This window comes from Neltuma alba, unplaced genomic scaffold, assembly GCF_004799145.2.
Source record: "Neltuma alba isolate B1F8T4 unplaced genomic scaffold, ASM479914v2 tig00013419_pilon, whole genome shotgun sequence".
In the NCBI taxonomy this organism is placed as follows: domain Eukaryota; kingdom Viridiplantae; phylum Streptophyta; class Magnoliopsida; order Fabales; family Fabaceae; genus Neltuma; species Neltuma alba.
The window spans coordinates 94,926-109,562 of NW_021637672.1; the positions used below are offsets into that span (position 1 = coordinate 94,926).

The 14,637-nt window shown below is 33.4% G+C and overlaps 1 protein-coding gene and 1 long non-coding RNA gene across 2 annotated transcripts; one reads left to right on the forward strand and one right to left on the reverse strand.

Annotated features, from left to right (window-relative positions):
• Positions 1 to 7,888: 7,888 nt before the first annotated feature.
• LOC114737235 (uncharacterized) lies at positions 7,889 to 9,600 on the forward strand. The gene is made up of 4 exons (XM_028925152.1): positions 7,889 to 8,089; positions 8,351 to 8,611; positions 8,895 to 9,005; positions 9,457 to 9,600. The coding sequence occupies exons 1-4, from the start codon at positions 7,889 to 7,891 to the stop codon at positions 9,598 to 9,600; spliced, it is 717 nt and encodes a 238-aa protein (XP_028780985.1).
• Positions 9,601 to 11,845: 2,245 nt separating this feature from the next.
• LOC114737229 (uncharacterized) lies at positions 11,846 to 13,626 on the reverse strand. The gene is made up of 2 exons (XR_003739405.1): positions 13,555 to 13,626; positions 11,846 to 12,181 (listed from the first exon to the last, which is right to left on the reverse strand). It is a non-coding gene; the product is annotated as an uncharacterized LOC114737229 (long non-coding RNA).
• Positions 13,627 to 14,637: the final 1,011 nt, after the last annotated feature.

Consider the following 14,637-nt stretch of genomic DNA (forward strand, 5'->3'; position numbering starts at 1 on the left):
CTCAGACTAATAGCTTAATCGGCCAATAACTATATGCTATCAACCTCCTCGTTGGGCATCTGTAAGAGCTTTTCTTTTCCCCCAACAACATAGTCCAAAGAGATCAAGTAATTGGCCTTTACAGGTTACTATCTCAGGTTCTAAATTCTAAATATAAGACCTAGTTGAGGGATTTGTATGTTTTGGTCTTAGATATATCACTTCAATCTTCTTGTCTTCCTCATTTAATACTACCTCCAGTCCTAAATACAAGAGCTAGTTGACTAATTTGAGTAGATTAAGAAAATAAATTAAATCTGTTATTTGTAATAAATAGGTGTTGTCTTTCCTAAAGTATTCTTACTAATCAAGTTTATTGACTAGAATTACCTTTATTAGAAGGTTTATCTTAAAAAAATAGATAAATATAAGAGACAAAGTGGATTGAAGTCTTATATTTAAGGCCAAAATAAAAGTTAAATAGGATCTTATATTAAGGACCGGAGGTAGTACTTCTTTTTCCCCAAATTACACTAATGTATATCACTGTTTTTCTCACCTTTTATTTTCCACATTTAATACTCTTTATTGGATATCAACTTGACCAACTTTCTTAATACCCATTAATTAGTTAATTTGGTTTTATATTTAGAACCAAAGGTAGCAAATTAATACTTCCTCCAGTCTATAGTATAAGAAGTTTGTTAGCTTTTCTCATAAAAGTTAAGTCATTAAATTTGTCTTAAAATGATAGGGATTTTCTATTTTACATCTAAAAATGATAATGATAAAATTAATTTTAATGTTACGCTTTTATTATCTCTCACCTCTCTCTTATATTTAATAAGAGCAAAAGTGGAAAAATCACATTAATTATCCTCACAAGGCTTTATATTTTGTGCCACAATTTTTTCTAACCAATGTCCTATATTATGGATAAGGGAGAGTAGTTATTAGAGTCAGAATCACACGAGCAACCATTGTACGTTGACAATGAGGAGTGGCCCTTGTGTTTGAGTGGGAGCTGACAACAAAGAGTACTACAGCAAAGTGTTTGGGGGGAAAAAAAATACTCCCTTCCTTCCTATTAACTAAATTATACAGTTTTCAAAAAAAGTTAAAATTAGTTAAAAATAATTAGTATATAAAAATTAAATATCTTTTTTTAAAGTACGCCCTTCTTTAATAAGGAAGCAAATAAGAAAGAGAAATACTAATAATGAAATAAAGGATGAAATAGAATGAAATATTAGAAAAAGATAAAAAGACAAAATATAGAATTAATTAAAGACAAAATTGTTGGAAATACATTTAATGTTTAAACAATGCTTAGTAGTGTATTATAAAAAGAATCAAACTAATTCAAATTTTGAGATTTTATAAATAGTACGGAGGGAGTAGTATTCTTAGCCCTTGTGTGAAAGAAACAGCCTAAGCTTGAACCTAGGTGGGAGCCATATTTAGCATGAGGTGATATCCAAAGAGGAATCAAGTCTCCATTCACTACGAAAAATTTCAAGGCCGTGGCGTGTGTAATGTAACACCTAAGGCCAGAATGGTAATGAGATTGAGTGTGTGGAAGTAGGATTAAATTGAATTTTAAGATTATATTTGGTATGTAGTAATATTTGGAGGAAATTATTGCATTAATTATAAATTGTAAAAAGACTATAACAATCTTGTTATTAAAAAAAAAAAAAACCTTGTCATTTAGAGGGAAGGGACGGTATTTTCGTATGAAAAATCGCAATCTCAAAATTAAATTTTTAGTACCACGTTCACTATAGTACTTACTATATCCCACTTATTGCTCAATCCAAAGTAAAAGACCATCTCTTATGCCAAATACTAGCACTAACATTCTTAATCCCAATCACAATCCCTGTCTATGCTTGATACTGAACAGGGTCTAAGAATCTTTATTTAACGTTGTCTTTATAATGTTTCTCAGTTCACTAACCACTTGTGGCCTGCTGGAGTTCTAGAAAGACCAACTTTTAAAAGTTTTTCTCAAAATCGTTAGGACTCCTAACCCTCCGTGCTAGAAAGGGATTTTGTTTTGTTTTTTTTTTTTTTTGGGAAAACTTTAGAAATTCATTATAATTTCAAAATCAGCGGTTCAAGCCTTTTTTCAGCCCTTGAAAAGCTTTTCCCGGTGAAATTTAGACCCGAGTTTATTTTTATATCATTTGGTCCAGAAAACCCCACCCTCCACAGCAATACAGATTATCTTCACAGTAAAATCTAGTTTTCCTGTCCTAACTTCGAATTAGAGCTCTTACAAGAGCCTAGGATCCAGGACGTGTACTTTAATCATGCTGTGTTTTATATACCAAATGAAATACTATAATATTGAGTAATTGCCATGCACTTACCTTTGAGTCATAACCCTCTATCGTTTCCTTCGTGTGGAGCGTATTCACAACCCAAAACATAGTTTAAAGTTTACATGCCAGAAAGTAAATATAAAGTACCAGACAGATTCGTAAAATATTCAACAACAAAACATGGATATGCTTTCTCCCATCCACCTTAACTAAGCTTCCTCCAACTTCTCTTTTTCCTTAGATGAACTGACCCCTATGGTTAATATGTAGAAAGAGGGTTGAGATTGGGGAAGTTCATTAGCAATAACCATATTTCAATATATAATGCATGGTAAATAGCTGAGCATGCAAAAGAAACCACAAAAAATAACACTTTATAAATAGCTAAACTGAATAAATGAATGATTAAATGAATAACTAACTGACGCACGTGGCTGATAACGGAGTAGATAGCACGTGTTCCCGTTATGCGGTGGTCGAAAGACCATATTGGCCTTCAATTATTAGCCTATTCCCAATTTCACCCTTTGTGCCACTTTTTCTTCGTTTAATTCTTTTAACTAATAAAATAATTTTCCTAAAATATTTGGGCTAAAAATAAATTTCTAATTATTTTTTATGAATTTATCAAGAAAACAGGCTCTTAATTAAAGAAATTGACCTTACAATTGTTTAAAGTTTTCAACCCTGACTATTCTGGCCTCCATATTTTTTTTAATTGTAATTTCTTTTTTGATTTCCTGAATTTCTCGCCCAAAAGTAAGCTTTTACCAAGTAAATCCTTGTCGAAGGCCTTATTACTTAACTAATTTCTCTAAGCCTCCTCGACACTTTATGAACCATTAACTCGAAGTTTTGAAATTTGGGATATCTGTGATCCAAAGAAACAAGTCCTAAATAATTTAGTTTTCCATCTTCATTTAGGGTTAATGTTAATATTCAAATGTCACTTGATGTGAGAAGTTTCACATAGAATAAAATTACCATGTCGTATATATATGAGTGAGGGGGGGGGGGGACAGCCAACCCTAGGCCTTAAGGTTTCCAGGTGAATAAATGGTGTTGATCTCACTTATATGCATATTAAGAATTAAAAATCCTATGAGATTCTCCCCAGAATGTAATACTCTCCTATCCCAGGCCCAAAAATTGAAGGGTAAAGTGATTCCTGTATTAACAGACGAAGTTGGGACACAAATTTTAAAACAAAACCAATTGTGTCAAGTGATCAGCACGTAATTTTAAGAACATCCGAGGAAAAAAACTAAAAACACGCAAATCTCAATAAGAAATACCAAGAGAAATGTGAGGGGTCACAAGTGATATATACTCGTGGATGTCCTCACAGTGAATTGGTTTCATAACATGTAAACAAATGTTGCATCTTTGCTCGAATCATGATCTTCAGGTGTAGTATTCTATTAAAATCACATCCACTAGTCAAAACATATACTACCTTTAGTCCTTGATATAAAAGTTAGAAAACTGATTTGATTAGATTAAGAAAATTAGTTGAATCAGTTAACTGTAACAAAATATGTGTTGCTTTTTTAAACTCCCATTTTTATTAGTTTTTAATCATGTGCATTGGAATTATTTCTCAGTGGGAATTTTTTGCAATCAATATGATATTTTAGGTAAAATATTATATATCTGGGGGGGAGACAAAATGAATTAAGATCTTATATTTAGGACTTTAACTAGTTTTTATATTAAGAAGTGAGGTAGTATATTTTATATATGAAATACTAAAGTTTATGGGAACAACGAATGTAGGAAGCAATTAATCATAGAATTTAGGATATTATGGCTCTTATGGTAGATTGACCTATAAGACGCAGAAGAAGCAAGAAGTAGAGGATATTGTTACTTGGAATTATAGCAAATCCAAAGCTATATATGAGTTAAAGTAGAACTGTAATCGGCAGGAGAGTAGACTAACGTCTTTGCCTATTTTGGCAGTGAAGAGAGAAGAAATAGTTACTCTTGGAAGCTCTACCGGTTATTTTTTGATATTCAAAATGGTTTTATCATTTTTACTTTCAAATCATCACTTATCCATTTCCAACATTTAATATTGGATGAATCACAAATAAAAACTCTAGGAAATATAACATTGCTATTTGGGTTTCTGAATTAAAAAATCGTTGCCAAGGACTAGGTCTTCAATATGGATTAGCAAATGTTATGTAAAAGACCAAATTGTCTTGCTGTTTGAACTTATCATTTTCAATTGTAGAATTATTATCTAGAATATTTAACTTATAATTTTCAACTTGTTATTTTGAATACTTGATTTGTAATTTCTAATATTGTACTTGTTATTTCCAATATATGGTTCGCTTGTTATTTTTAAGAGGAGTGTAATTTGGCCTTTTACACAACATTTGCTAATTTGTATTTAAGACCCAGCATCTCGCAGCAATTTTTTGAATTCAAAAACTCACATCACAATTTTTGATTTGTCAGGGTCTTTATTTATGATTTTTCCTTTAATATTCGATATTCTTACCCTTAATGATATTTAGTGGTATTTGCCTTTGACTTCATTTGTCATGGCCTTAGGAGGTGATTTTAACAATCAGTCTTTCCAATTTTGATGACAAAAGCTTGATTAATTATAAATTAAAGGTCATGAACATTCTGCAAGCGTTCACACTTGTTTCCTACACATTCATTCTTCAAGATTCCGTTGCCATTTAGTTTTTCTTTCCTCTGTTACAATTTTATGCTCTTAATCAATTCCTTTTAGGCCAGTGAACTAGAGTGCAAATTATTTTCCTTTGGGTGGTTAAAATGTCCATCAAATAGATTTCTTTGCTTTCTGGTTCAGTTACTTATTAGCTACATAACCTTGTCATTAGACATTTGCTCAATCCTTTAATTCTTATCCTTGCTTTGTTTATTCAAGCATTAAATTGTCTTGTCATATTATATAGGAAGAATGGACATTCTCATTTCTGTTGCTGGAAAAATGGTAGAGCTTACTGTGGAACCCATTGGAAGGCAAGTGGGATATTTATTATGCTATAGAAACAATTTAAAGGAGCTAAAGGATCAAGTAGGGGAGCTGCAGGCAACGAAAGAACGTATTGACCATGAAGTTGACGCTGAAAGTAGAAATGGAAGAGAGATTCAAGGTGATGTGCTAAGATGGCGAGAAGATGTTATTGAGACCTTGAAAGAAGTAGGGAAACTTTGTGAAGATGAACCTCATGCTAGTAGACGGTGTTCGAAATGGTTTTTTCCTAATTTGAAGTGTCGACATCAACTTGGAAGAAAAGCAAAGAAAATGGCAAGCGCCATTGTTGAAATGAAGGAAAAAGGGAATTTTGATAAAGGAGTTGGGTATGTTCGACAATTAGATATAACAAACAACTCTTCTGCCACTAGAGGAAGTGATGAGATTGGGTCAAGAAAGTCAGTCAAGGAGGACGTCGTGTTGTCTCTAAAAGACTCTAAGGTCAGCAAAATTGGGGTTTATGGTATAGGCGGAGTGGGAAAAAGCACTCGAGTTAAAGAAATTGCCCGACAGGTGCAGGATGACAAGGTGTTTGATGCGGTGGTTATGGTAACCATATCCTAAACAAATCTTGAAAGTATTCAAAACGAGATTGCAGAACAGTTAGGCCTCCGTTTGGAAAAGAAGACATCATTGATTGGAAGAGCCAGTCGCCTATGTGAGAGAATAAAGAAGGAGAAAACTATCCTCATCATACTAGATGATTTACAGGGAAAAATTGATTTGGACAAGATAGGAATCCCTTCTTTAGATACATGAGGAAAAGTTAATTCAGAAAAGGTGGGAATTCCTGCAAAAGATGATTACAAGGGTTACAAATTATTGTTGACTTCAAGAAGTCAAGATATTTTACAAAAGAATGATGTTCAAAAGAACTTCCTCCTTCAAGTTTTGAATGATGAAGAATCCTTGAGATTGTTTGAAGGGATGGTTGGTGATGTTAAAGATGCTAAGTTCCAAACTATAGCTACCCAAATGGCTCAAAGGTGTGTAGGCCTACCTGTTTTGATAGTTACAATCGCAAAGTCATTAAACGATAAGGATATTCGTTATTGGAAAGATACTTTGAACAATCTAAAAAGGGTTGACAACAAAGACATGCAAGAAACACTTGTTTCAGCTTTGGAACTCAATTTGAATCGGTTGGAAGATGAAGTAAAGAAAGTATTCTTGTTTTGTGGTGTGCATGGAACATCCACGTTCATTGGTGACTTGTTGAAATATGTTTTTGGTTTGGGTACATTCAAACGTGCAGATACCATTGAGGATGCAAGGAATGGGCTTTATAGAGTAATTGATGATCTAAAGACATCTTGTTTATTGGTTGATGACGATGACGATGCAGGAGCAGATATGATCAAAATACATGACATTGTTCGTGAGGTAGCTGTCTTGATTGCCTCGAAATATGTTTTTACTAAAATTAATGCTAAGTGACAAGATTGGCCAAGAAAGGATATTCCTAAAAAGTGTACCCATATTATCTTATACTAGTGTTGCATCCAAAAGCTTCCTGTAAGGTTAGATTGTCCACATCTGACATTTCTCCACATAAACAGCACTGATAATCGCACTTTAAAAATTCCAGATTCCTTTTTTGAGGGGACAGGAAACCTCAAAGCATTGTATTTGAATGGAATAATCATGTCTTCATTACCTATATCTCTGAGGTACTTGAGCAAACTCAAAATATTGTGTTTGGATTTTCGCTCTTTGAAAGATATGACTGGAATAGGTGCTTTGATGAATCTAGAAATTCTTAGCTATTACTATTCATCCATGGAAGAGTTCCCACGTGAAATAAAGCAGTTGACCAAGCTTAGAATGTTGGGTTTGAGCAATTCTGGAATTGGGAACCCCCTACCCAATATTTTGTGCAAGTTGACCAAAATAGAAGAATTGTATATGGGTAATGCTAGAGTTAAGCGGGAGGAGCAAAGTTCAACTAAGCAAGAGAGGAATGCTAGTCTTGCTAAGCTTGGCCATTTGACTTGCTTGACTGCTCTAGAGATCCAAATCCATGAGTCTTGGCTTTTGCCTGAAGACATAGATTTTGATTTTTGAGAAGTTAGAAAGATATAAGGTTGTTATTGGAGATAAATGGGAATGGTCAGACAACAGAGAGACCTCAAGGTTGCTAAAAGTGAAGCTCGATACTAGCGTTCGTTGGAAACAAGGGATCAAAACACTGATTGAAAGAGTGGAATATTTATACTTGGATAAAATAAGTGGCATTTTAAATGTGCTTTTTGAATTGAATGGGGAAGGATTTCCATTGCTAAAGCATTTGCAGATCCAAAATAATGATGAAATTCAGCATATCATCTCCTCAATGGAGAAGAATCAAACTCCAGTTTTGTTCCCAGAATTGCAGACATTAATACTTCACAATCTCAATGGCTTAGTAAAGATATGTCATGGTCCACTTCCTGTTAATTCCTTTCACAAAGTCACAGTCATCAAAGTCAAAAGTTGTAACCAAATGATACATCTCTTCTCTGTTTCAATGGTTAAAGCTTTTTCTCAACTTGTTGAGGTTGAAGTTTCCTAATGCAGTTCTATGAAGAAAATTGTGTCTGTGGAAAGTCTAGATAGTGGCAATACTATTGATGAGAAGATTGAGATACTTCCATTGCGTTCGTTGACTTTACAACATTTGCCAACTATTGATGATTTTTGCTATCATGAGTTGACGTATTCCCTGAGAACTAAGCAGAACTTACAGAGGGCTAATATTCCAACACCATTTTTTAGTGCCGAGGTGTATTTCTTAGTTTTTTTTTTTTTTATATACCGCTCTAAATGAGTAATATCCAACTATTGATATTTTCTTTTATTTAATAAATAACATTGTAGTTCAATTGTTATCAAAAAAATTTATCAGCATCCTCTTCTAAATGAATGACGTCACCTTTTAGATATCCATGGTCTATCAAAATTCTCAACATTAACATTATATAACTATACTGTTTTACTGCGTATTTCATTCATCACAATCAAACTAAAAACAATTTTTCTACAGGTTAAATTTTTTAATTTGGAGACTTTGAAGTTGAGTTCACTCAATTTGAGAAAAATTTGGGATGATAACCAGTCTTCTGCACTCTATTTGATCCAAAAGTCGGCCAACTTGACCGTAGAGGATTGCAGTGGCTTAAAGTATTTATTCTCATCTTCTATAGTTGGAAGGCTTTTGAATCTCAGGCAACTTGAAATAAGTAAATGTGATATGATGGAGGAGATAATTGCTGCAGAGAAGACAAATGGCGCCGCACTAGAAGAGGTAAATTCAATTTGAACGGAAAAGATTTTATTGGGTACTTGAAACCATTTATGTCAATCATAGTTTGGTTCTAGAAGTTGAAATTCCATGTGAACAACCTTACTCTCTCATTTGCAAAAGCAGCATGTCAGCATGAAACTAAAATAAATGCAAAAAGAAATTGTCTATGAACCGTCATGTCTTTCTAAAAAAGCATTCTCATGATATCAGAGTCATAGCAGACACTTCAAGTAATTTATGTTTTACTTTTTGGTTCGCTTTTAACCTTGCAAACGGATGACAGGTGCTTTTTCCCAAAATGGAGGCAATAATCATAAGAGACATGCAGAACTTAAAGACGCTCTGGCGCCTCATTCTGCCTTCAAATTCCTTGGCCTGCATCAAGATATTGAAAGTAAAAAATTGTGAAAAAATTGAGAAAATATTTCCAGAATATATGAATGGAGCATTTGCAAATTGCAACTCTAGAGACATTGAAGGTTAAAGACTGTAAGTCAGTGCAAGGCATATTCCAGCTGGGTGTCAATACTGATGATACAACACAACTCAAGTGTATCACATTGCTTCAATTGCCAAAGCTAAAACAAATTTGGAGCAGAGATCCTCAATCAAGTCTTCTATTTAAAAATCTACAAGTTGTGCGTATTGAAGACTGTGATGATTTAGGGTAACTTTTTCCATTCTCCATAGCTAAGCACCTACCTCAGCTTGAAGCAATTATAATAATTAATGCTGAAAAGATGAAGGAAATTGTTTCCAAGAGAGAAGAACCCTTAGATTATCCTGTGAGATTTGTGTTCGACAAACTATCCTCAATGATGCTTTGGAATTTGCAAAATTTACAGGGATTTTGTGCTGGAAATCATAGCTTATCTTGTTCATCATTAAAAGCATTACATGTCTACAATTGTCGGAAATTGAAGCTGTTCAAGACACAAGGTTCAAGTAGTAAAGCAAGACTTTCTGATCTCCATGTCTCAATGCAATAGCCTCTTTTTGCACTTGAAGAGGTATGGCTCATCTTTTAAAGAAAATAGATAATTATAATTTTTAATCTGTTTGTTTGTGAAGGATGTGTCATGTGTCCAAACATCATTAGGCTCTAGGGTACGTCATTAAATAGACATAGGTCTATTTCTTTTTTTTGGAGTGAAGACATAGGTCTATATTACTTATTAACATCTATAATTTTTTAGCTTCTGTTCTTGCAAAATCATTCATCAATTTTTTATTGTAGTTCTGTTTTTTTTTTGTTCCCCGGCAAGTTAAGTACTCCCTCCGTTCCTTATTATAAGAGACGAATAATCGAATTATGTTGATCAAAAAAACAGTTAAAATTAGTTAAGAACAATCAATAGGTAAAAAGTATAAATTTTTTTCCAAAAATACCCTCATTAATAAGAAGAGAGAGCGTGAGAGAGAACAATGGTAAATTATTAAAAGAAAGAGAAGTAGGAAGGAGAGAGAGTGTGAGTTGGAGACAATAAATATGGGTAGAATAGGAAATCAACACAAAAAAGTAGAGACAACTTTTAAGTGTCTCTTATATATAGGAACATGCCATAAGCATCAAATGTCTCTTATAATAAGGAATGGAGGGAGTAATTATAACACCTTGTTTCAGTTGACAACACTGCTAATCCATGCAATATATCTTGTAACATAGTATATTAATTTTAAGAAATTTCTCAAAAGTGACAACTATTAGAGGTATTGTCAATATAATATCTTCTATCTAATGCATGTATCGAGAATATAATATGTTTTTTTTATATAGGATAACACTTCTAGAGTATTAATTTTTTCTGTCAAAAAATTCATAAATACCCTCAATTCCGAAAATAAACCGACACCGTCAACATCATAATGTTCACTGAAAATTAAATATTTTTTAATATTAACAAAAATTTTCCAATGTCATTTTTGTTAATTTTTTAAAATAAATTTTTCTCTGATTCTTTTGCTTTATACTTTTTTTGGTACAAAATTTTGTTTTGTGCTTGATACCACTTACATTCGCCCTAATCTAACACATTTTTTATGGGGCTTACCACATGAAAAATATTGATAATGCCTACATTTAATATGGGTTTTGTATGCTGATCACACAAACACACTGGAGGTCCTGTACAAAGTGGGGGTCTAAGCCGTTGGGCACTGTTGCTTGTTCGTTTTTAACAGGATTAATATAATTTTTTATTCACCAAGTTTGTCCTCATTTTAATATCTATCCTTCAAGTTTTAGACTATAGTTTTTAGTTCTTCAAAATTTTTTTTTTCATATACAATGTCTGTCCTATAATTCAATTAAAAACCAAACTATTTTGCCTCTTGAAAGACTAAAAACTATGCTTTGAAACTTGAAAGACTAAAACTAAAATGAAGACAAACTTAAGGAATCAAAGACTGTATTAACCTTTTTTTAATATATCAGATGTGTTGTTATTTCTAGTTTTAATTTCTAGTTTTAACTTTTAAGAGTTTCTAAAATTCCCTTCAAATCTAAATATGACGCATGCTAATAACAATTATATTCTTAATGGTATTACTACTTATTGACACTTCTATTACATTGTTAGGGAATAGAGATTTAATGAACTTCAAGGAGCACCATGGATTCCTGTAAATACTACCGTAAAAACAAAACCAAATATTTTCTCTTATAGTTAGCAACTTCTTTCCTTGGATGACGCAGGAGATATACAACTTTCCAAAGTCAACTTTTTACGGTTGTACGAATTAGAAGATGCTCCAGCTACTTCTCCATATTGGTTTCTCCAAAACATATCTTCTCTTTAGTGGCTATTCATTCAAGATTGTTCTTTCAAGGTGATATTCCCTGAAGAAAGGCCTCAAGACGAGAATGGAGAAATTGAGATTAAAACACAAATCAAGGAGTTGACACTGCATAAATTGAATGAACTCTGTAATACCTATCCCTTATATACGAGTAGGATTATTCTATTTAGTCATGATCCATTAAAAGCTAGATTCCAATCCTTGGGAAGACAATTTTTTTTTTTTAGTTCCCAAATACAAAGTCTGATCCTGTTCAAGGAATGGGATTTTCTGAAAAGTTTTAAACCTTTCAAAATTCACTTTCATGTAACCTGTCTAGTGGTTCGAGTAACCACTGTAACCTTTTTATAAAAATGGTAAAAACCGTTTAAGACCTATGGTTCGTATTCAACCATCGAATCCATTCTTTTTCTATCCAACATATTAGATCTCATATCAAATCAATTATAGCCAGTAGGATCTAACATTCAACATTCTGGCCACAGACTCGTACAACGAGTTACATATACAAATACGCATAACTTTAGCAAAATAATAACTATATCAAAATATTGATCATTTCCTTCAATAGCAGTTACCATGGTCTATCTGCCCTTAGTCATCTCCTTATGGAGGAATATTTACATACCAAAATAGATATACAATATATATCTTTACTCCAAAATAAGATGCATTTTAAGCAAAATATATATGTACAAATGATCGCCAGCTTCTTGCACCTTTAAACTCCACCGATCACTACTCCCTTGCCCTTAGGAGTACTTGCTCTTGCTGTATTACATGGAAGAAGGGGTGAGATTCTAAAGAATCCCAGTAGTAACAAATTTCCCTCACATAATCATACAAGATCACAAACAACATGCTACACAGGCCAAAGAGAACAACACCTTGCATCCAAGTATAATCAACGATGCATATACACCATACACCCATATAGCTAATCGCTATCTATCGCGCCCACATTCCAAAATAAATGGAAACCAGCGCATATTGTCATGACAAATATTATTATGCAAAGGCAACTTACATGTTCTCATGCACAATCAGCATAAAGCCACATCCAAGCATGTGGCAATCAATGCACAATTACATTAAAGGAAAAGAGTTACCACCTTTTTGTTTTTTCTTCCGTACTAACTTCCCCTTGCTTCTTCTTTGGCTCCCTTCTTGATGGACTTGAACAAATATCAAATCCTATAAATTATATAGGTAAGAGCAAATTAATATTTATATATCTATAGATCATTTATTCCTAGGCTTCAAAAATAAATCAACAACCCAATAAACTTCAAATCAGATTTTGGTTCTCAAATTCAACAATTCCTCCTTTTATTAAAATTCCGATTGAAAGAACAATCACTTTCCAATCCATGTAGCATTCAAATATTCAAGCTCAATTTGCCCCTTTCCTATCCAGCGGTTTTTAACCCAAACAAAATAATAACTCCTTCTTCCATTAGACCATACGGCCTTCACCCCAAAATATTATGTAGAACTATTTAATACTATCTCTTTCCATTTGCCTTTCAAGAATGGAGGCCACGTATCAACATAAACATTTGGGATGTTGGGTCCGAACATGTCTTCGAGAATATCATTAAATTAGAATCAGCCCAACTCTTTCTCCCAATACTCCGTCTCAAAAGGCTTGGTCCTCTCTCTCTCTCTCTATATATATATATACAGCTCATGCGTTTCGTTTTAGCATTCAAATGCTTCTTGACCAGCAAAATCGAACAGCATCCTTCCCTCCTTAAGTCTGAAATTTTTCTTATTCAAAGCACGCACTCTTCGATCCCTCAATAACCACACAGAGCATATAAAATCAACATATTATAATCATACAACCAGAAAATAATTAATTATATTTAGACTTGTTAATCATCTATTACCCAAACCAGAAGCCATTTCCTTAAATACTCAAACCCCTGTTTCAGAAACTTCAACCAGAGCAATCAACTGTGAAAACCAAGTGAAGAAATCTCAACCACAAACTTCATCCTAACCATTAAGCACGTTTCTACTGCTTGACTGTCATGCTGTTCACTTTCTCCCTCAAAAACCAGATTTCATCTTCATCAGCGTCTTGCAACACATGACCAAATAACAGAAAATAAAGATGGAAGAAGATTCAGGAGACTCACCTTGTTTGATTTCCACTTTTAGATGAACCGATTCTCTCCTCTACTAGCCTTTCCCTTTCTTGATCTTTCTCAGACTCTCTCAGCTCTCCCTCTGTTTGAACTTCGAATGGCAGAGGAAAAATAAGAAGGGAGAAGATATTAGGGTAGAATAAGTCGGTAAGGGGGTGTGGAATGACTATTATACCCTTTGGTCTTCATTTTCTCTTCAATTTGATCCTTCTCTATTTTTCTTGGATAATCAAATAATTCCAGAAATCAAACATGGATATTTTATATGAATTTTCTTCTATTGGTTTCTTTAGTCCATAAAATAATTATCCTAAAAATCTCACCTCAAAAATTAGCCTCTAACTATTTTTCTTGAATATTCCAAGAAAATAGGTTCTAAATTCTTGAAATTAACTTTATAATTATTCAGACCATATTTTAAGGGTCTTAATCTCAACAATTTCCCTAAAAATTCCTTCTTCATCATGCTTTACTCAAATCCATAAAATTTGGGATATTACAAACTCCAGCATATATGTAAAGAAGGATGCCAATTGGACCCGGTTCTTGATGTTCTAGAATACCTAGATGTGGATGAATGTTCCAATTTGAAGCACCTGGGGCCATCTTCCGTAACCTTGAATCACTTGGTACATTTAGAGATACAAAATTGCAGGGGATTGATGTATTTAATTAATTACCTCTTCAACAGCAAGAAGTCTGATCAAGTTAACAACATTGAAGATAAGCGAGTGTGATTCAGTTGAGCAAATCGTGGCGGAAGAGGGAGGGGAGAGCATCAATGAAATTGCCTTCAACAATCTTGAAATTTTGGAACTTGACAATTTGTCAAAACTCCAGACGTTTTGCTCTAGCGACTGCTTGTTGAAGTTTCCGTTGTTAGAGAAACTTGTAATAAGGCGATGTCCAAGAATGACTGGCTTTTCTGCAAGGGAGACAAGTGCACCAATGCTTCAAAAGATAATGACAGATGAAGACGATGGAATATGGTTTTGGGAAGGCGATCTTATGAGAACAATCAGCAAGATGTTCCAAGATATGGTATGTTTTGTTTTGTTTTGTTTTAACTGACAT

What these genes read in the sequence shown, in the direction of transcription:
- LOC114737235 (XM_028925152.1), top strand. Translation starts at nt 7,889, where the DNA reads ATGAAGAAAATTGTGTCTGTGGAAAGTCTAGATAGTGGCAATACTATT. An exon ending in CACCATTTTTTAGTGCCGAG is followed by an intron (nt 8,090 to 8,350) that starts GTGTATTTCTTA and finishes ATTTTTCTACAG; the next exon opens with GTTAAATTTTTTAATTTGGA. An exon ending in CCTGCATCAAGATATTGAAA is followed by an intron (nt 9,006 to 9,456) that starts GTAAAAAATTGT and finishes CAAAATTTACAG; the next exon opens with GGATTTTGTGCTGGAAATCA.